Genomic DNA, 20,621 nt, shown 5'->3' on the forward strand with positions numbered 1-20,621 from the left:
TTGCTTTGTCTCCACATGTTTTAAAGCAAGTGCTCCCTCGGAAGCACTTGCGTTGCATGTTGCCTCCTGCCTGCTATTTGACCACACAGCACGGATCCCGTGCTAGGTTAGTGTGCGAACCAGGCCTTTTGTTGCTCAAGGCTGCCTGTTTGCGTTTACATTTCACACTTTCTGCTTTCATTTATTTAGATTAAGTAGAGGCATTTTCTGAGGAGTTGCATAGATGTGTGCACAAGTTGTTGTGCGGACCTCCACTAGCACTGGTCCATGTTCGTAAGTATGCAGGCCGGCTGGCCAAACAACTAATCATTTCTGTAAGTGTCATGTATTAAATATCTGTGGGTACAAATGGGACAGAGCATTCTCTAGGGGAGAGAATCTGGGACTGCCAAAAAGAAAGGCATGCAAGCATCTACTGGCAGCTGTAGCAGTTGATGGGTGTGATACTTAGTGCTTTGAAAATGGGGAAAATGTGACAATGCTGTCATAAAGCTGCAACAGGAAGTGTGGAAGGACTACGCATTGTATCAAAATAACTGTTTTGCTTCCAGCTATATGCTGCCCCTCCCCTACTGTGTCTAACTTGTCTTGTTATGAGATCAGTCTCTATAGCACTAAAGGCCTAGGGGGGGAAAGGGAAAATGTGGTTTTGAAAATAATGGAATGATTAAAAGTAACAGGGCAAAATAACAATGGACCCATTAAAAGTGCACAACGGGGGGCAGCGGAGGGGGGGCTATCATTCTGGTGGGCAGTCTAAAATAAAAAGGTGGAGAGGGTGGGTGAACCTTTTTCTTTCAGTTCCATAACATGGAGGTTTGGATAGTGACAGGGCAATTGGCAGGTTTTCCTTGCCTGCTGGAAAACAACCACATGGAACAGCACTTTAGCTGATGGAACAGCAAAGCATGAGACCCTCCTGACTCTCCTTGCCCCAATGCAGGTTTATTACTTTCTCAGGTTAAGACCCATTAATGATAAATGTTTCAATGTGCATGGAGAGGAAGAGAAAGGCAAGAACACAGTCGTGACACTGGTACCTCCTTTGGTGCAGGCTCCAAGCAGGTTGACAATGTTCAGATGAGGCCCAAGGTGACTCATGATCTTCAGTTCCGACATTAGCGCCTGCTTCTCACTGCTTCTGGCAGTAGCTGGAAGATGGGTGGATCAAATTATGAAATACAGAACAGCAGCTTAGAAGTACAAGGGGGGGAGTGCTCTAGACACTTCCATCTTCAGAAAAATGTTAACATCGGATAGACACAGAGAGATGATCAGAAGTGGGAAGAAAGAGACAACAGGTGACAACAGGTAAGGGGAAGCCTCCTCTGGATTGTACACTTGAAGGCTGACAGCACAATCCTTTATGTGACTACTCAGAAGTATTGGGTTCAAAGAAGATTACATCCAGGTGAGCATAGATTGCAGTATGATCCAGACATTACTCACCTCACCTGGCCACTACCAAAAAGTAGATTTCCATGTGGCTGTATTTCATACTGTGGACTGTTATATTGTGGCTACCACATAAGCAAGCCACAAACCACAAGTGATTTCACATCACCTTGGATTCAGGAAATGGCTAAAGGTTGCTATGTATTTTTTCTTTGGGGAAACAGTTTGCTTAATGGCATGCTTTTATGCGTGTCACATGAGCAAAGCCAGTGAACACTGAAGACACAGGCAGAAGATGGTGAAAATATATTAGAAAGACAAGGTGCATGGAAAGGGGGTGCAAACACTTGGCAGCAAGGGGGAGAGAAGATTCCAAACTCACACTTAAGCATTTTCACAGCAACTCTCATGGTAGACTGTGAGTGGCTCAGGCTGTGGGCTATTGCTTCCACCACACGCCCAAAGGCCCCGGAGCCCAGTGTGCGTCCTGCAGCAGGAAGATGAAGGCATATTCTCCATCAGGAACAACATAAGAAAACCATAACTTTAGGACTTTCCAGCTATTAACAGTAATGGGAGGAGTCCGCAGAACAGCTGCATGGAAAATGTTCAGCTCTTTACTTGAACGATTGGACAGCATGAGTTATTCCACTGGGGAATGACTAAAGTTGGGAGTTATGATGTCTGGGCAAGAGATAGTTTCCGCATGACCGATAAGACTCCTGCGCTAGTCACGCTTTCTTCTTGGATGCATTCTACTTGGGACCGCTAGGTGGGGAATTTATTGCAAATTCCACAGCATCTCATTCCTAGCTGCTTATCTCTTTACATATTCTCTGATTATGAGAATATGTGCCTAGTGGCCTCAGTATAATTGGGAACCGATCCCCATTAGTGCATTTGCTGATCACACCCCAGCCACTGTTGTATGGCGCTGCTTCCTCTTCTCTGCATGGCTGGAGTCTTTCTGCACTGCTCCTTCTAAGACAGGAGCAACTTGCAAATTAATGATATTGCTGAACAAGTGTTGCAATAGCATGCCACAGCTTTCTGGTTCCCCCTAGTGGTGCATTGTCTACCTGGAAGTTGAGTTAGTGCTGCAGCTATTGAATTCTGCTATGGAAATTTGAAGTGCTTTTTCTGTGTACTACCCTCCAGTATCCAAATGCAGAGGACTGAAGAAGGTGGCTCTACGAGGGACTACAAAATTATTCCTCATCTCCTGTAGTATTGGAAGTTGTAGTCCAAGCAAGACATGGAGGTAGTAGTCCTGGAACAGATCTGCCCTTCTTCTGCTTAGTGGCACTAACCATTTAAGCATGAATCCTTTCCCATCCTCTTCCCCTCACCTAGCACAAGCTTGTCTCTGGGAACCTCCCAGCTGGAGTCATATGGAAGCTGCATGGGGTCCACATAGATATATTCATGTCCATCAGAGCTGACTGATTCAATCACCTTCCAGCGGATTTCATAACGAGGCTTCTAAGGAAAGGGAAAGGAAGGTGTTAGAAAGGACTGTGCTGTGTTGGTATCCAGGAAGCCTGGGAAGATTAGGTGTCCATGTAGTTTTCAGTAAGCACATCCACACATCTCCCCAATCTCCACATATCAAGACCTCTATCTGAGGGATGGTTTCTGCCTCTCCAGGAAGGCTAATCAAGTGATGTGATGACATTATGAACACAGTGACCACAGAATTATGCACACCTAATTCTTGTTGAAATCAATGAGGCTTAAGTGGGCACAGCCATCCTGAATTGTTCTATAGCTTTATCCACCTGCCCACCATGGAACAGCCACATGAAAGCAGCCACACTTCCACTGTTATTTATCATCTTATCAAAAAGAAGTGCTCCCCCAAATTTCCAAATGGCCATTTGGTTCCTGAAACCTTCCATTTTTACTAACTGGTGGTATTTTTTTGTTTTTTAAAAATAAGTTGGCAATTCATAATGAGGGGAAATTGTTTTACAATCTGGAAAATATATTGTGTGTCTCCTACTAGTTCTGGTGAGTAAGATTCTCCCACAGACATTAGTGGATTTTCTGGGAATAATTCCTTATTTATATTCCAGGCTTATTCTAGATGCACATGCCTAAATCCTTGCCTACTGACAGTTCATAGTGGTAACTAACTGCTTCAGCCTATCAACTATTACCACTAGATTTCTGAGGTTCCCTGTAGCTGAATAGCTAAAGCTTCATGGTTGCTCAGCCAACCAATCAAGGGCATAGGAACATAGAAAGCTGCCTTGCACCAAGTCAGACTATTAGTCCGTCTGGTTCAATATTTTCTACACTGACTGCCAAAAGATCTCTGGGGTTTGGGTCAGGAATCTGTCCCCTAGTCCTTCAGGCCCTTTTCCAAATTTTTGAACTCAGTCTTTCAAAAAAGGCTTAACAGTAGGGAAATAATATCACTACCAGGCTCGCTATAGGACTTTTACTGAGACACTGAAAAGAGTCAAGCATGCTCTTACCTTTCGCCACACAGCAACGAGGATCACTAGGAAAATAAACATGAGCACCAGCAAGGCCAGGATAACTGAGATGATTATCACTTTAAAGGGCAAATCTGGAACATTAAATGTATACAGAAACATAAGGTCCCATTCTAATTAGGAGAATACCGAAACACATTTTATTTGCTTAGATGTATATTTTAAAGCCACTTTTCAGCTAGAGGTGCTTACACTAAGAGAAATAAAAAGAATATGCCATTGTTTAAAAAACAAAAATGCACAAACACTGCCAGAGGCTCACCTCATTTAAAACCAGAAACCATCAGCAAACCTGTAAACCTTCCCCACTCGACAGGGAAACGTCGAGAACTGAGTGGGCAGTGCTGGGACACTCAGGGACATTTGAAGGTGGGTCTTGTGTGTGTCTGATTCTGAAGAAGGTTGGAGTCAACTATCTTTTTACTCAACAGGCTTAAGTTAGTCATGGCCATTCATTTCAGTGGGTCTACTCTGAGTAAACATTAGTTGACTACAACCCCATATATCCAAGCAAATGCCCAAACAGGACTTTTATCAGTGTAAATTACCTGCTTGGAGCTATCCAAGGTCCTGCAACTCCTGCCAGATACTATTTATATATAATGGGAAGCCACCTCAGATATCTGTCATAATCTGTGGGGTCCTACTATGATCACAACAAGACACCATTATGGACATTATTTTTTAAAAAAAACCAACATGAAAGAGAGGTGGAATGGGACTGCAGGTGCCTGACCTCTATGCATTCATAAAAAGGTATGAAAAGAACCTCTGCCCTGCATGTACATCTGAGCATATACATCTTCAAGCCCTAAGTGGTTATTTTGCTTTTTCCTCTGCATGCGTTGGTGCTTTTCTAAACAGGCGTGTCTTCAAGAGCAAGAGGAATGTCTTGTGTGACTGACTCACCACCATATGCCCAAATCCCCATTTCTCAACACAGGCTGACATCTCTGCTACTTCTCATCAGTCTCTGCAGTAGTGTGGTATATTATCATTGAACATTAAGAATAACTAGGATGTGGGCATGTGCCAAAACAGTCGCATTGACTGTTTTGTCACATACTCAACTTCATTGCTCAGCTTGCATCGTTGGTCTCCTTCAGAGTTTTGTAAAGCAGCTCATATAGGGTTGTGGTGATCACACAACAAAGAAGCCAAAGAAGCCATAGCTATATAGAGCCACAGAGAACAGCAAAGGATTGAGAAACACAATGCAATGTTGCAGTATGTTGCTGGTTGCTTTACTGCCTTATCTGGTATGGGAAGGACTGTAGCTCCATGGCAGAACTCATGGTTTGCATGTGAAAGGTCCCAGGTTCAATTCCTGGCATGCCTTGGAAAGGCTCCTGCCTGAAACCCCGGGGTGAGACTGTGAGTAAACAATGTTGAACTAAATGCACTATTAGCCTGACTCTGTATATACCTGTGAGGGATTGAAGGGGGGGGGGCAGAGAAAACAAACATTTGAAAAGATTGTACACTTCCATCCCCTTTGCCTTTCTCAAACCTTTTATGGTTTGGGGCACACAGAGGATAACTGCAGTCAAAAGGAATGGTGGTGTCAAGCTTTGCAGGCACTGAACCTGTAGGAGAAGCTAGGCTATGCATTTATCACATTCATGCTTCCCTGTTCAGTATTTTCTCACTCACTCAACACCATCTGCTTTTGGAACTATGCCTCTTCATTTTCTCTTACTGTGCCTCTATAACTTGTGCTCCTGTGAATTAATTTAAACACTGCCATATAATTCTAGGAATATCAGAAGGGACATATGGCGTAAGTCGAGGACATGACGATGTTCCTACAATCCTACGCTGAAATAAACATTGCTGTGTGCGCACGCACACACACGTATTATACAAGACATGCTGTGGAACTCACTGTCTGGGACCAAGGTGATGTTCTGAGTATCCGTGCCCAAGAGGTTTTGAGTAGCACAACTGAGGAAGACCGGTTCATCTACTCTGTGGAGGTGCAGCTTGCTTGTCACGATATAAATCCTCATATCATCTCGGTAGGTGGTGTTTGTTTCCAGAACCATCTCTTTAGAGGCATTCACCAGGGTTTTGGTGGCTTCTGCATCACACCTGTTGTTGAAGATAATCAGCCAATGGAAGACAGCCCAGCTTCTTCAGATGTTTGATTCATTCACGCTCCATTTGAACTGCTGCAACCCAGTCCTGTGCCTGCTTACTTAAAAGTAAGTTTGTATAGGATTGTATGCTAGGTCTAGTTGGAGACATTCAGTGCAACATCGAGTATGACCCTGAAAGTACATGATGCAGCCCCCTTGCTGAACCTGCATCTGGTCAGTGATCACCTTAGAACCCCATGTGCACCACCATGAGTTCCATGAGGGAAGGAAGGCAGGATATTAATGCAATACAACATTTTTATTGGGGTTGATCTGCAAACTGAAGAGGCCTAAGACCATCTTGGCCAGGGGTCGGCAACCTGCGGCTCATGGGCCACAAGCGGCCCACAGGGGTCATTTAAATGGCCCCCGAGCTGCCCGCTCAGTGAGTCTCCGAGCGCTGCGCTAAACCGGCGCAGCATGGAGTGGGGACTCACTTCCGCGGTGCTGGAATCACGTCTGCGCAGATGCGATCCAGCCCACGGAGTGATCTCCGTGGGAGTGAACCAGCCCAGGTGAGGTAAACCTTGCTGACCCCTGATCTTGGCTGTGAGCCACAGAAAACCTGCTCCCTGCCTTGCAGGCCTTTTCCACCTGGCCTTGACTGACTCCAGCTACAAAAGCTGAGGCTGCTGAACAGACTCTTGGATAGGGTATTGTTTGAGGGTTTTATGGGGGTGTTCTTGCTGCTATTATTGACACTAATTTTTTGTATCTATATTTTAAATATTAAAGATTTATGTGTTCAGTTTGGTTGTATACTTTTTGATGTTTTATTTATTGTTTATTACTACTTTTGTTACATTGTAATTATGTATTTTTCCCTTGTTGTAAGCCTCCTTGAACATGGTTTGAACTATGGAAAGGCAGCATACAAATAAAATTATGTATGTATATAATTCAAGTTCAAAATATTTGGAGTGCTGAAACTGTGAAAATAGCTATATGAAAAGCATGGTCACTGGAAGCTATTAAAAGCTATTAATCCTTTTAATAGGGGAGTCAGGTGTTGTAGCCAAAACTGATAAAGAAGAGAGAGGTGTACTGACAGGCTTAGGCAAGGTTTGCAGAAGTAAAAAATACTTTTTTAAAAAACCTGTAATGGGGCATAGTAAAACAAAAACAGCCTAATACGATCTGAGCATGATCAGTACTCACAGAATGTTGGCTATCACTTGGAAAAGAAAAATGAAGCAAGCAAGAGGTGATGGAATTAACTGCTAGAGAAGGATCTGGCTGCCTGGAGCACTGGAAAGGAAGAGTATTCCATCCAAACAGGAGGTGAGAAATATTGCAACATTATGTTGCAGACCCTATCTGCCATGCATTTATTTCAATCCTTTGATGAGTAGCATGCCTAATGGAATCCATTCTCTGTATTATACAGTTATTGATACTCCTATTCCATCATATTTTAATTCCATCCCATGCTACTAGAAGTCCCAAGCACAAATGTCCCAAACAGGCCCTTCAGAAGTGATCTCCTTACCATTTGGCATTATTGCAGGTATACCAGACAACCTCTGGCTGGGGCATTCCTTCTGTGATGCAGGTCACTGTTTGCTCCCCACTGGTCGTGTTGCTGTCCTCTCTCAAATGGGTCACCTTTGCTGGTACTGGTTATATTGGAGGAAAGAACACAAGAGAACAAGGAGTTGCTTAAAAGGTAGGAAGGAGGTGGTTGGAATAAACAATTCTCAGAAAACAGACCCCCACCTCTGCCACCCGAAAGAAACATTTGTATTACAAATGATACTATTATTGATAAATATTCAGAATCAGAAACATAGTAGTCCAATTTGAGTCCCTAATTTTGATGGTGTATATATAAACATTCCATTTCCTGATTTCTCATCCTAATAATCAGGGCATTTACATGTGTGCTGAATTTCAGGGCTCAAACTCATTGAAAATCGCCCTAACAATTGTGATGCTCTTGTGAGTCAACTGGTTACAGAGAAATCCTGTGCTTTTGCTGCACTGTAGGTTGCTAATGCTGCTGTGTGTGTCAATATATAGTTGTGATCCTGTGCACTTTCAGAGAGAACAAACAGAGCAGCACCCATCATAGGACATTTGTGACCTTCCAGCTGCCCAACCCTTGAATCTAGTCATATACACCAAGCCTTAGGAGCCACCAGATGGAACTGTTGCCCTGTACACCATGCAGGTTTAACACACATTAGATCCCAGGTTCAAAGCCTACATGTGGTCACGTGGTAGAACAGGCTGGGAGGTCAGAGGCTAGAACAGCAAAGCACCATAGCCAGTCAGAGGAAGTTATTCCATGGACTGACTTGTGGATGCTTGCCATCCTTCCCACCTCCTTGATCCTATTCACCCACATGTGGTTTTCCAGTCTGCTGCTTATTGCTCCAGCAGATCTTGTTATGTATCTGCCCCTCCAGCCTTCATTTCAGGCTAGATCTACACCAGGGGTCAGGAACCTAAGGCCCATGGGCCGGAAGCGGCCTGCGGAGGTTGTTTGACCGGCCAATGAGCTGTCCCTGAACTGAATTGCCCGCTCACTCGCTGCGCTAAACAGGCGCAGCACGGCGCGGGGACTCGCTTCCATGGCACTGAAAATCGCGTCTGCACAGATGCAGATGCCGAAAATCGCAGGCGCACATGCAATCCAGCCCACAGAGGGATCTCCACGGGACCGATCTGGCCCAGGCAAGATAAACCTTGCTGACCCCTGAATTCTACACACCTACACAAAAAAATGCTCTGAAAACAATCTGCAAAAAAAAGCCAAAGAAAAAAACATTGTAAAGCTCACAATTGAAAATATCATTGAGTTGCGATTTCAGCTCTACAGCACCATCCGGTGCCACAGTGTTATAAAGTATTTATAATGCTGTATTTTGACTAATGTAGCAGAATCTTCACACAGTCTGATTGTATAGTTCACCAGGGAGATGGTGAGATACCAGGATGCTGTCCTTTTGCTAGAGAACATAAGACCAGCCTGCTGGATGAGGCCAATGGCTCATATAGTCCAGCATCCTGTTCCCACAGTGGCCAACTAGATGCCCATGGAAACCTGCAAGCAGTCTGTCCGCATTCAATTTCCAGCAACTGGTATTCAGAGGCATAAGGCCTCTGACAATGAAGGTAGAACATAGGCATTGTGGCTGTGGTTGGTGGCCATCACTGCCTCCTGGGAGAGTTCCATAGTTGAACTATGTGCTGTGTGAAGAAGTACTTTCTTCTGTTTGTCCTGAAACTGCCAGCATTCGGCTTCATTGCATGTCCATGAGTTCTATTATGAGAGAGGGATGGGGAAAAGATCTCTATCCACTTTCTCCATGCAATGCATCACTTAATAAACTTCTATTGTGTCACCTCTGACTCACCTGTTCTCTAAACCAAAAAGTCCCAAATGCTACAATCTTTTCTCATAGGAGTGCTGCTCCATCCCTTTCATCGTTTTGGTTGCCCTTTGCTGAACCGTTTTCGAATCCTATCTACAACATATTTTGTTTTTTGAGGTGAGGCAGCCAGAACGGTACACGGTATTCCAAATGCAATCACAGCATAGATTTGTATAACGGCATTATGATATCTGCAGCTTCGTTTTCAATTCCTTTCCTAAAGATCCCGAGCAAGGAATTTGCCTTTTTCACAGCTGCCACACACTGGTTTGGCATGTTCATTGAGCTATCTGCTATGACTTCCAAGGTCAGTCACTGCCCATTTAGATTCCATGAGCATATTTGTGAAATTAAGATTTTTCGCTCCAACATGCATCACTTTATACTTGCTTATGCTGAATTCCATTTGCCATTTTAACACCTTTTCACTCACTTTGGAGAGGTCCTTTTGGAGCTCTTCACAATTTTTTTGTTTTAATGACCACAAACCATTTAGTATCATCAGCAAACCTGGTCACCTCATTGCTCACCCCTATCTCCAGATCATTAATAACACATTAAAAAGCACAGGTCCCAATACTGATCTTTAGGGGACTCAGCTTTCTACATCTCTCCATTCAGAAGCTGAATACAATGCATAACCTGAGCTCTGGTGGGATGTGGGAGTGTTTAATGCTTTAGGCTAGGGATGAGGAACTTGTGGCACTCAATATGTTGTTGCTGAACTCCTGCTCCCATCAGCAGTGGCCAGGAATGATAGAAGTTACAGTCCTCCCAGGAACATCTGGAGGGCCAAAAGTGCTTCATTCCTGCCACTAGGAGCTCCATTGTGAAGGTGGGTACAGGTGTGGGGGGAGGGAAATCCCTTTCTGCTTTGCATTATTATCACACAGAAACAGTTGTCAACAAGCAAATTTTTATTGAACAGCCACAATGGGAGAATAGGTTCAGAAATTAAGATGGGCACATGGGGTTCCCAACTTTCTTGTCCCAGCAGGGCTCCTAGGCCTTTGAAAGCTGCATGACACACAACAGAGTACCGGGAACATATTTCGCTGTTACTGCATCCGCAATCTAGAGTATGCCTGCACCTGCTACATGGCTGTCTGTGAAACAGCTTGCACAAGTACAGGAACACTGTGAAAGCAAATGATGGTAATCCCATGTGGAAACAATTGCATTCACTCTGGCAGCCGTTGTTGTGGCAGGTCTTGCTGCAGGCCTCGATCACAGGCCACATTCTGCTGGACTTGGAACCAGACTTGCATCTGCACCTGTTGGAGGGTTACCTTGGAAAGAGAGACAGAGGGGCAGTGATGAGTAATGGTCAATAGCTATGTTGTTCCGGTGCCCAGATGCTCAGCAGGTGGTTGTGAGCAAGTGATGAAAACAAAATGCTTTAACCTTAGTGGTCTTCCACGTCCTGTGCCTCAGACCCACCCGCCCCGCCCCCCCCCAGCCTGGAGATGCCTGACAACTGCATTCAGAGACTCATCTGTAAATGGTCACAGAAACAAAACTCACCTTTCCCATGTAGGGGAGCTGTAGTGGAATTCTGGCTGCTGATACTGTTTATTCCTCTTCATGTGCCAAGTCCTGATCCTGCAAAGAAAAAGAGGTCATGTGTTTTTGGCCAGAAGCAGCTACCGCAGTGGTTGAAATGAGTGCTTGGTTTTCTCCAGCAGAAATAGCTGTGCTTTCTGCTGCCTTCAAGGTGTCTGATGTAGTTATTCCTCCCTATTTATGCTGTGTGTCCTGTGTGGGATAAATTTCTGCTATCTGCTGAGCAGTGGCAGTGGGTGAGGTGGGGTGCAGACACCCTCCCAACACTGCTTATCTGAGATAGTGGAGAGATTAGGACCATGCTGGCACTGGTGGGACTGCTACCAGCATTCCATTACTTCCACCAGGACATCCATATGGCCCTGACCTCACTGTCATCTTGACTTGTCATAGGCCTGCCCAGATATGCTGCAGTAATGCTGGCATTGCAGGTATGGCTCCACAGCTCGATCCCACTAGATATGTCTCTATACTGCTGCTGGGAAGGGTTGTTTACCAATATGAAGTTTCCAACATTGTGAGGAATTGGGAACATGGTATGTCATGTCATGTCATGTCATGTGCAGAATTCGTACTTTGAGGCATGCGCTTCCCTTTCCTTGCTTACCTGTGTGGAGAACTTTGTCCTTGCATCCTCTGTCGCAGGAGTGAAGCAAAGATTCCCATGGGGTGTTTGTCTCTGAAGTCCCAAGGCGAAGTTATCTGCAAGGGTTTTTGCTCTCTATTGATCCAGCAAAGCAATTCTTATGGACTTAGCAAGCACACCGTGAAAAAGAGAGCAGAATGAGAGGGCCAAGAGAGAGTGGCCTGGACTTACCTATGAAAACATTCTAGAATGTTTGGCCTGCCATGTTAAAAAGCACCTGTCACATGGGCAGGCCCATTCATGTGTGACACTTACACAGTACTGCCATACACAACTGCACTGCTGATTGCAAGCATGCTAAAACTCCACATGTATGGATGCCACATGTGGTGGCAGAGTAAATGCCAGAGTAAACATGAGCACAGATGTAACTTTTGCATGAAAAATGTACCCACTCTTTCTGAGTGCTTAATACAGTACAGCAAAGTGGTCAGAAACTTGACAAAACATGAACAGCCTGACAAAGTACATTTTCCTTTCCTAAGCTCTGTGAATAGAAACCTGCATTCCGTTAATCCTCCAGTTTTGCATGTGAGTCTTTGGCAAGGTCTGCAGTGCAGTGGGAGGGAGCCAGGGATGTGAAATATGCACCACTCTGATTTTATTGGTGCGCCTGTCATCAATGCTGTTCCCTACAATTGGTTTTTGTTTGTTTACTGTGGTATGGCTTTGTTTGTATTTGTACTTCAAAACAATAAAGCATATTTGCAAAAAGAAAAGAAAAGAAAAGAGACTCATTTGTTCAGTGGTACAGAAGTGAGTGCAGTGTCAATCCTTTTGGCAGTGGGACAATGCTTATTCCCTGCCCTTAACATTTGTGCTGCTTTTGTTTAAATGAGCTGGGTTGATAAATAATTTCCTAGTGCAAGATAAATTTTTGCAAAGAAATCTGCTCACCATTAATCTGTAAGGTGAAGGAGAGCTCTTTCAAGTCATCTTCATGGAATGCTCGGACAGTATATAAACCTCCCTCACTCTGTTTCACCCTCACAAGGGTTAGAGTAGTATGGTACCTGGAGGAATTAGAACCTTATATAAATTAAGATGCTGGAGCAGATTATCAGCTCAGGTAGAAGCACGAAACCTGCTACAGTTAAAGTGGCATTTCTGCCAAGTCCCTTCGATCAAACTAAGTTTGAAGACTCTTGTGAAATTATTGGAGCAATCCAGAAAATTGCCCATCATGGGCTAAAAGAGACTTTTTTCTTTCTTTCTTTCTTTCAAGGCAGGAATTTCCCTCCAACTATACGCAGAAAAGGAAAGCCACAGTGCTTTCGAAGCACACTGTAGTCACAGTACTTGCTCTTTCATCTCTTTCCCATCCTGGTTTGTTCATGCAGGCTGGCAGGGTATGTGTGACCATGTGGATCCAGGCGATGGTTAATGCATCTTTGTATGAGGGGATGGTCCCTGCCACTTTGAAGGAAAACATGATTCCTGGAGTCTGAGGTACCTGACAACTACTGATTGGCCACTAAGATCTCCTTTTTGGGCAAGGTGCTCAAGAGGGGAGTGGTGGTTCAGCTGCAGGAACTTTTGGAGGAAATTGATTTGGACCCATTCCAATCTGGGTTCAGACCAGGTTTCGGGCCAGACATTCACCTTGGTTGCTCTGATGGCTGCCATTTTCTCTGAACAAGATTGCCAGCGTATGAGTGATGGTGGCACCCACCCAGGAAATGTCACAGTTCATGTACCATCTGAAGCTGGTGATAGGCACTCTTTGCCACAGAGGAGACTTGGGCCTCCATGTGCAAAGGTGCTCCCAATATCCTCAACAGCATACCTATTCCTTCAGAAGCAGTGCAACCCTTTCTAGAAAAGACAAAATGCCCAGTTCCTGGACCTAAGAACCACTCAGACACAGTGTCTCTGCTTGTAACAGGATTCATTTTGTGAGCCCTCAGGCAAGCACTGGTTCAGCTTGTGCACAGCCTTAATGGAGACTCACAGCTGGGTGTGATCAGGATTGTGCACCCCAGATAACTACTCCCAACAGCTTCATATAGATGCTAAGTAGCATCAGGGATAAAATAGTGCCTTGTGGCACCCTGCAGCTATGTTGCTAGGGTGTGGCATAGACTCCCAATACCATTCTTTGAGACTAGTCTTGCAGGTAGGAGCAGAACCACAACAGGTCAGTGCCTTCTACTCACAGAGATGTTCTTGGAGGATGCAGTGGTGGACAGCATTAACAGCCACTGAAAGATCCAGAAGGAGCAACCAGGGTCACATTCCCTGGCTGATTTTCCTAGCTCATCCGACAGCAGACACTTACTTGGTTTCTGAGGAATTCCTGGTGCTGATGGCAAATTCACTGTTGCTCTCTGAAGTCAGGGGCTGATTATTCTGAAGCCAAACAATGGTTGGGCTTGGATACGCCTCAATCAGCACATGGAAGGTGTGGCTTTTGTGCAGTTCAGCAGACACTGTGTCATTCAGAATAGTGTGGAAGGTCACAAAGCCATGCTCTAGATAAGGAAAAGTGGGAGAGAAAATTCACAGGTAAGCAGAGTGGCTTTGACTTTGCCATCTTTCCAGCTTCCTCTTTCAGATCTATGTGTTCTGCAGTTTGAACAGCTGAACAGAAAGCAAAGTGACTGAGTGGGTAGGAAGGAAATGGGATCAAGTTGAGAGACTGTAGGAAAACAGAGTGACCAGCAGGGAGCAAGGGGAGAATGTAGAGTGTCACAAGGGGAAAAGAGAAAGAACAGAGTCTCCAAGACAGTGCATGTGCACACATGTTGGATCCAGTAAAACGGATGGTTTTAATATTGCACTTCTTTCATGGGTTACCAACATCCCACCATCAAGTCACGTCTCACATCTGTTTCTTAATGGAAACAACAACAAAATCACAGATCTGACACTTTCCAATGATGCCATGGTGCAAAAACATGAATCTGAGGCATGGATCCTTAGGAATCCTTGTAATTTTTACAATTCCTCCCAAAACCACCATCAAAACATAGATCACCTTTGTGTACATAGGTGTGTTTGTGACTTCTTGGTGGTTTTGTTGTCATTTAGTATAAAAACCATGAATACATGTGAGGCTCTGTGTTTTGGAACAATGCTTTTGTGCTCCTCAGAAACACCAGATCTGTGATTTTAACAGTTCAGCAGTGCAAGCTTTTGGGGGAACCCACTGAAAATTATACAGTCAAGAGGATCTACTTTAATTCTACTGGATATCCAGACCCCATGGAAAAGTGTTCATGTTTTATGCTTTTCTGTCTGTTGATGTATGACCTGGCTGAAAAGGGAAATAAGTGACCAGAGGGAGAGGTGCCCACATGCCCCACAAAGGTTGGCAACTCCTTTGCAAGATAATAGTTCTGTAAAATAATCAAAGCTCAATTAAAAAAAAGGTCCATAGAGTCAGTTCAACACCATCTAATTAAATTTCACCAGAACGATGGAATTTTATATACAAACATACCAATCACTCTGATAAAGATGCTTTGTGTTTCTTTTTGCCCATGATAGGTGTCAGTGGCCTCACAGATATAATCTCCTTCATCCTCCAGCTCTGCATTGTGGATGGTTAAGGTGGTACTCGTATCGCGACTGCCCCTTGTTCCAACATCGGTCCATGGTTTTACCTCCTTGCCTACCTGCAGAAGAATGGCAAAAAGATTACATGATGTACATGGCGCTTAGCATTACAGGAGTTTTTTCAAGTGTGTCGAAGGGTTTGTTGAACCCATGTAGCCATGCTCAAATGATTGAAGGTAAGAGCATAAGAACGTGAGATAAGCCTGTTGGATCAGGCCAATAGCCCATTTAGTCCAGCATCCTGTTCTCACAGTGGATGACCAGGTGCCTATGCAAAGCCTGAAAGCTGGATAATGCCCCTTGCAGTGGAGGAAGAGCATAACAATCATGACTACTAGCTACTGATATATAGGTAAAGGAGCCTCTATAGGAGTCATTCAGGGATGTGCAAATTACTTCTCTGCTGTTCATATGGCACTTGCATTTGGCATCTATTTTCCATCTAACAAATCAACACATCTGATGTTGAAAGGCCCTTAGAAGAAAGCACCATGGCAGTGTGCTAATACATAAGTAATAAGGCAGCTTGGTATGCTTTTCCCCATTCATCTACTCAAGCAGCAGATTGCGTTCACTCTTTTATTTATATTTTATTTTTAATAGGAGTATTTACATATTACCATCTCATAATAACAATCTGACACACAGCTGTGAGGCATTTGCGAGCTTTTTTGCGGAGAAGGTCCTGTTGCTCCGCCATGACCTCCCTGCCAATTTGGATACAATAAAGGAACTGGAGGCCCCTCGACTGTCCTCGGGTCCAGTATTGGACCACTTTGATCGGATATCCCCAGCCGATGTGAACAGACTCCTCCGAGCTGGAAAGCCCACCACCTGTCCTCTTGACCCGTGCCCGTCTTGGCTGATTAGAGCGTGTCCAGACGAGGTGCGGGCCCCCCTGGGGGATATCATCAATTTGTCCCTTGGCACCGGGATATTTCCAGGGGAACTGAAGGAGGCAGTGGTGCGCCCGCTCTTAAAGAAAACATCATTAGATCCCTTAGATCTATCCAATTACTGCCCGGTTTCGAATCTTCCATTCCTGGGTAAGGTGATTGAGAGAGCGGTTGCTGAACAGCTTGGTAGGTTTCTGGATGAAACATCGGCTCTGGATCCATTCCAGTCTGGCTTCCGCGCTGGTCATGGGACCGAGACGGCTCTGGTCGCCCTAACAGATGATCTCCGCAGGCAGCTGGATCGAGGCGGGTCGGAGCTGCTGATTCTTCTAGACCTGTCAGCAGCCTTCGACATGGTTGATCACGAACTCCTGGACCACCGCCTTGCCGACGTGGGGATCCAGGGCACAGTCCTTCAATGGCTGCGCTCGTTTCTCTCTGGTCGGGGACAGAGGGTGGCGCTTGGGGGGGAACTGTCATCCCGCCACTCCTTGGTGTGTGGAGTGCCTCAGGGTGCGATACTCTCCCCGATGCTTTTTAACATCTTTATGCGCCCCCTCGCCCAGCTTGTCCGGAGTTTTGGGCTGGGTTGCCATCAGTATGCCGATGACACCCAACTCTATCTGTTGATGGATGGCCATCCTGACTCGGCCCCAGACACACTGACCAGATGTTTGGAAGCTGTGGCTGGATGGTTACGTGGAAACCGGTTGAAGTTAAATCCTTCGAAGACAGAGGCCCTCTGGCTGGGACGGGACGATATGGGATTGGGGGGGCAACTCCCATCTCTTGCGGGGGTGCAATTAGTGCCAGCACCGTCCGTTAAGAGTTTGGGTGTAATCTTCGATACCTCCCTCTCTATGGAGGCGCAGATTACAGCTATAACAAAGGCGGCATTTTTTCATCTCCGCCAAGCTAAGCAGTTGGCCCCTTATCTCTCTCGCCCTGACCTAGCCACTGTGATCCACGCGACGGTCACCTCCAGACTGGATTATTGTAACTCGCTCTACGTGGGGCTGCCCTTGAGACTGACCCAGAAACTCCAGCGGGTGCAGAATGCCGCGGCGAGACTCCTTATGGGGTCTTCGCTGCGAGATCACATTCATCCGGTACTATACCAGCTGCACTGGCTCCTGGTGGAGTACAGGATCAGGTTTAAGGTGCTGGTTTTAACCTTTAAAGCCCTATACGGCCTAGGACCCTCGTACCTACGGGACCGCCTCTCCTGGTATGCCCCACAGAGGAACCTACGGTCTGCAAATAAAAACATCCTGAAGGTCCCAGGCCTCAGAGAGGTTAGGCTGGCCTCAACTAGAGCCAGGGCTTTCTCGGCTGCGGCTCCAATCTGGTGGAACGCTCTGTCACAAGAGACTAGGGCCCTGCGGGACCTGACATCTTTCCGCAAGGCCTGCAAGACAGAGTTGTTCCACCAGGCCTTTGGTCAGGGCCCAGCCTGACTCCCTCCTCTGGCAACCTGCACAGAACTTTGCTTAACAGTTGCCATTAATTTGATTTTAATTAATTTTTATAATGAAATGTTTTAGAATGTTGGATTATTTGATTGTTTGATTATTTGTTTGTTGTTAGCCGCCCTGAGCCTGGCTTTGGCTGGGGAGGGCGGGATATAAATAAAATTTATTATTATTATTATTATTATAAAGTAACAAGGCAGTGAACAGAAATGGAGGGCACTTCATTAATGAATTCATTAATATTTCCATCCTATCCTAGGTGCTCATGGAGTATTCAGTTATCAAATTATTAAATAATATTTATATGTTACCCTGTAACCATGTTCCCAGGGCATTTTACCACAAGCAAGTTAATGGTGCAATCTTGCACATGCCTGCTCAGAACAGACTTACTCCCAGGTAAGTGTGCATAAGTATGCAGTCCCAAAATAATTCCTGATTGTGGGAGGGAGCGTCCACACTTGGCTTTGTAGCCCAGTTATTACACTCAAACAGTTGCCTCTCTGCTGTAATGACTGCCCACCCTTCTACAGAGAAGACAACATGGCAATTAGTCCATCACTTGTGTTATGTCCAGTCTGGATGAGAAGACAAAACAAACCTCCTCTCCCTCCCAGCCACTCCCCACCACCCCGGCCATTTACTTACCTTCTGGCCAGGATAACTCCAAGTATAATTGACCAGATCAATGCCTCTCACTGCACAAGTCACACTGATATTTTCCCCTTGTTTCAAAATAGTTTGCACAGCACTGACAGTGACATTGATGACGGAGGTAGGAGAAGAGGAAACTATAAAAGGGGAAATTTCAAATTAGTATGAAAAGAAGCCAAAATTACAGGAGGACAGATTCACGTGATTGAAAATGCACATGGGATGTGCACCAAGTTCATATTGCTGGCTTCATGGTTGTTGTATGACTATTCCTTTGCACATTGAGTTTAATTTTCTCTCTATGAAGATGTGAGTAATCCTGCTGCCACCTCAAAAAATAAATCTCAGCATAGGCTGAAGAATAAATATGGCAACACAATGGAGATTACTCCATTACATCGGGCAACTGTTCCAGGTGCAAAGCACACTGAACACTCTGCGGACATGGCCAATTTTAATTGAGCAGGTCCACTTCCAAAAGGTTGTCTTGCACTTTGGGCAGGAGGGTGGACTGGCTTCATCTGCTACATGTTGTTCAATGGGTGATACTCAACACCAAAACACAAAATTAGGCTGCTGTATTTCAGTACAGAAAGACCGTAACTTTTAACTGAAGAGCAACTCCTTTGCCCACATTAGATGAGGAAAGTATTATGAAAAGGTTCACCTTGGATGCTGTACACATAAAATGTTTCTGAGTCAAACTCCTGCTCGTCTAATGTTGCCCTGCAGATGTAGGACGTGTCTTCAAAGTACCCCTTGAAGCCTTGTTGTGCAAAATAAGTGCTGGGGATTGGGTCATCGATCTTCTTTTCATAAAGGGTCACTCTTGTGTTGGGGTCTGTCACACGGCATGGGATAATGTCTTCACCATGGCCTGTGGTGAAAACAAATGTGTCCTCTTGGCTGCTAGGTACGAATGGCAAAGAGGGGTCTATAGGTAGAAGAAGGTGGAGAGAAACCAATTAATTATGCAACAGCACATATCATATTCAGTAGCAATAATAAAAAAGATGAATTCCTGGCATAAGACATTTGTAAACTGAACAATAAATAATAATAATAATTGATTATTTATACCCCACCCATCTGGCTGGGTTTCCCCAGCCACTCTGGGCGGCTTCCAGCTGAATATTAAAATATTATTAATATTAAAAACAATACAGAATAAGGCTGAATTGGAAGAGACTCTGCATCAGGTCTAGTGTTACTGGAATACTACAGTCCTATTTTCTCTCTAGCTTGGACAAAGCAGCGTTTCCCTCTTGTCAGACTGGAGTTGTTGCAAAATAAGATTATATATATATCTAAGTTAAATTATTTCTTTAAGGTGGGCCATATCTGAAGATGGTAGGGTTTTGTGGAATATGCATATGCCACAAAGTTATAACCTGCAGCATTCACAGTCCCAGACCACACCAGATATCACCTTTCTTCAACATCCTCCTATATATCCTAGTCTTCCAGATTTCCATGCATGCACACCAACCCAGAGACTTAAAAGCAGCAAAGCACTGCAATCACCAATACCTGGTACAAAAATGTAGATGGCTTTTTCCTCTGCCGATTGTTTGTAGAGACAGGAATATTCACCCGTATCATAGCCAGTCACATTCCTGAGTGTAAGGACGCTAATAAAAGTGTTGTCCCTTCTCTCCAGACCAGTGTCTAATACGTGTTTGCTGTCCTTTTTCCAGTAAATCTCGTTCTGCCCTGAGCATATCACAGAAAAATCACTGTAGAGACTGAGGATGACTTCTTGGTCATTAGGAGAAATCTCCAGGGAGCTGGTTTGTGGCAGTCCTTGAAGAAAAACAAATCATAAGAGAAACACTAAAGTCCCACAGTTCAGAAGCTGAGGTGGTGATGTTAAAACTTGTTAGCTGCTTGTTACCCAAAGGTCTCCAAGCAACTTACAATACATGGCAGTAGTCATTAATCATTAATCATGCATTCATTGTTTTAACTCTTGAATTGCATGCAAAGCTCAACCACAATCCTGATTGCTTTAGTGGTTCTAACACACTGGTCAATCACAGATGTTTCATGAAAATTCATAGGCATATATGAGATAATTGGCCTCTTTCTCCACCTACTATTTCTCAACCAAAAGTGAGAGCCTGGTGTTGGTCCTTAATTTCTTTGTTATGGCAAAACCAAACATTATAAAGAAAACACAGATTTGCTCAATGACGATTATATGGTGTGAATAGATAATTAAGGTTGCAATCCTCTACGCACTTACCAAGAGACAGATACCATTACATTAAATAAAATTTACTTCTGAGTAGACATGTATAGGATTGCACTGTCAGACATCAGCACAGGGCCAAAGGCAAGCATAGGCAAACTCGGCCCTCCAGATGTTTTGGGACTACAACTCCCATCATTCCTGACCACTGGCCCTGTTAGCTAGGGATG

At 44.7% G+C, this 20,621-nt stretch overlaps 1 protein-coding gene across 2 annotated transcripts in view; it reads right to left on the reverse strand.

The window, feature by feature from the left end:
* Positions 1–20,621, reverse strand: part of PDGFRB (platelet derived growth factor receptor beta) — a 76,904-nt gene that overhangs the window by 19,454 nt on the left and 36,829 nt on the right. For both annotated transcript variants that reach the window (XM_080991372.1, XM_080991371.1), the window contains exons 3-14: positions 19,731–20,003; positions 18,868–19,134; positions 18,195–18,337; positions 15,063–15,237; positions 13,899–14,091; positions 12,518–12,633; positions 7,524–7,650; positions 5,782–5,987; positions 3,876–3,970; positions 2,745–2,877; positions 1,778–1,882; positions 1,041–1,151 (exon numbers count right to left, since the gene is read on the reverse strand). In XM_080991372.1, coding sequence (XP_080847498.1) covers positions 1,041–1,151; positions 1,778–1,882; positions 2,745–2,877; positions 3,876–3,970; positions 5,782–5,987; positions 7,524–7,650; positions 12,518–12,633; positions 13,899–14,091; positions 15,063–15,237; positions 18,195–18,337; positions 18,868–19,134; positions 19,731–20,003 — 1,944 coding nt within the window. The remainder of the gene's footprint in view (positions 1–1,040; positions 1,152–1,777; positions 1,883–2,744; positions 2,878–3,875; positions 3,971–5,781; positions 5,988–7,523; positions 7,651–12,517; positions 12,634–13,898; positions 14,092–15,062; positions 15,238–18,194; positions 18,338–18,867; positions 19,135–19,730; positions 20,004–20,621) is intronic.

Source organism: Podarcis pityusensis (genome assembly GCF_964106645.2).
Source record: "Podarcis pityusensis genome assembly, chromosome: 2".
Classification (NCBI taxonomy): domain Eukaryota; kingdom Metazoa; phylum Chordata; class Lepidosauria; order Squamata; family Lacertidae; genus Podarcis; species Podarcis pityusensis.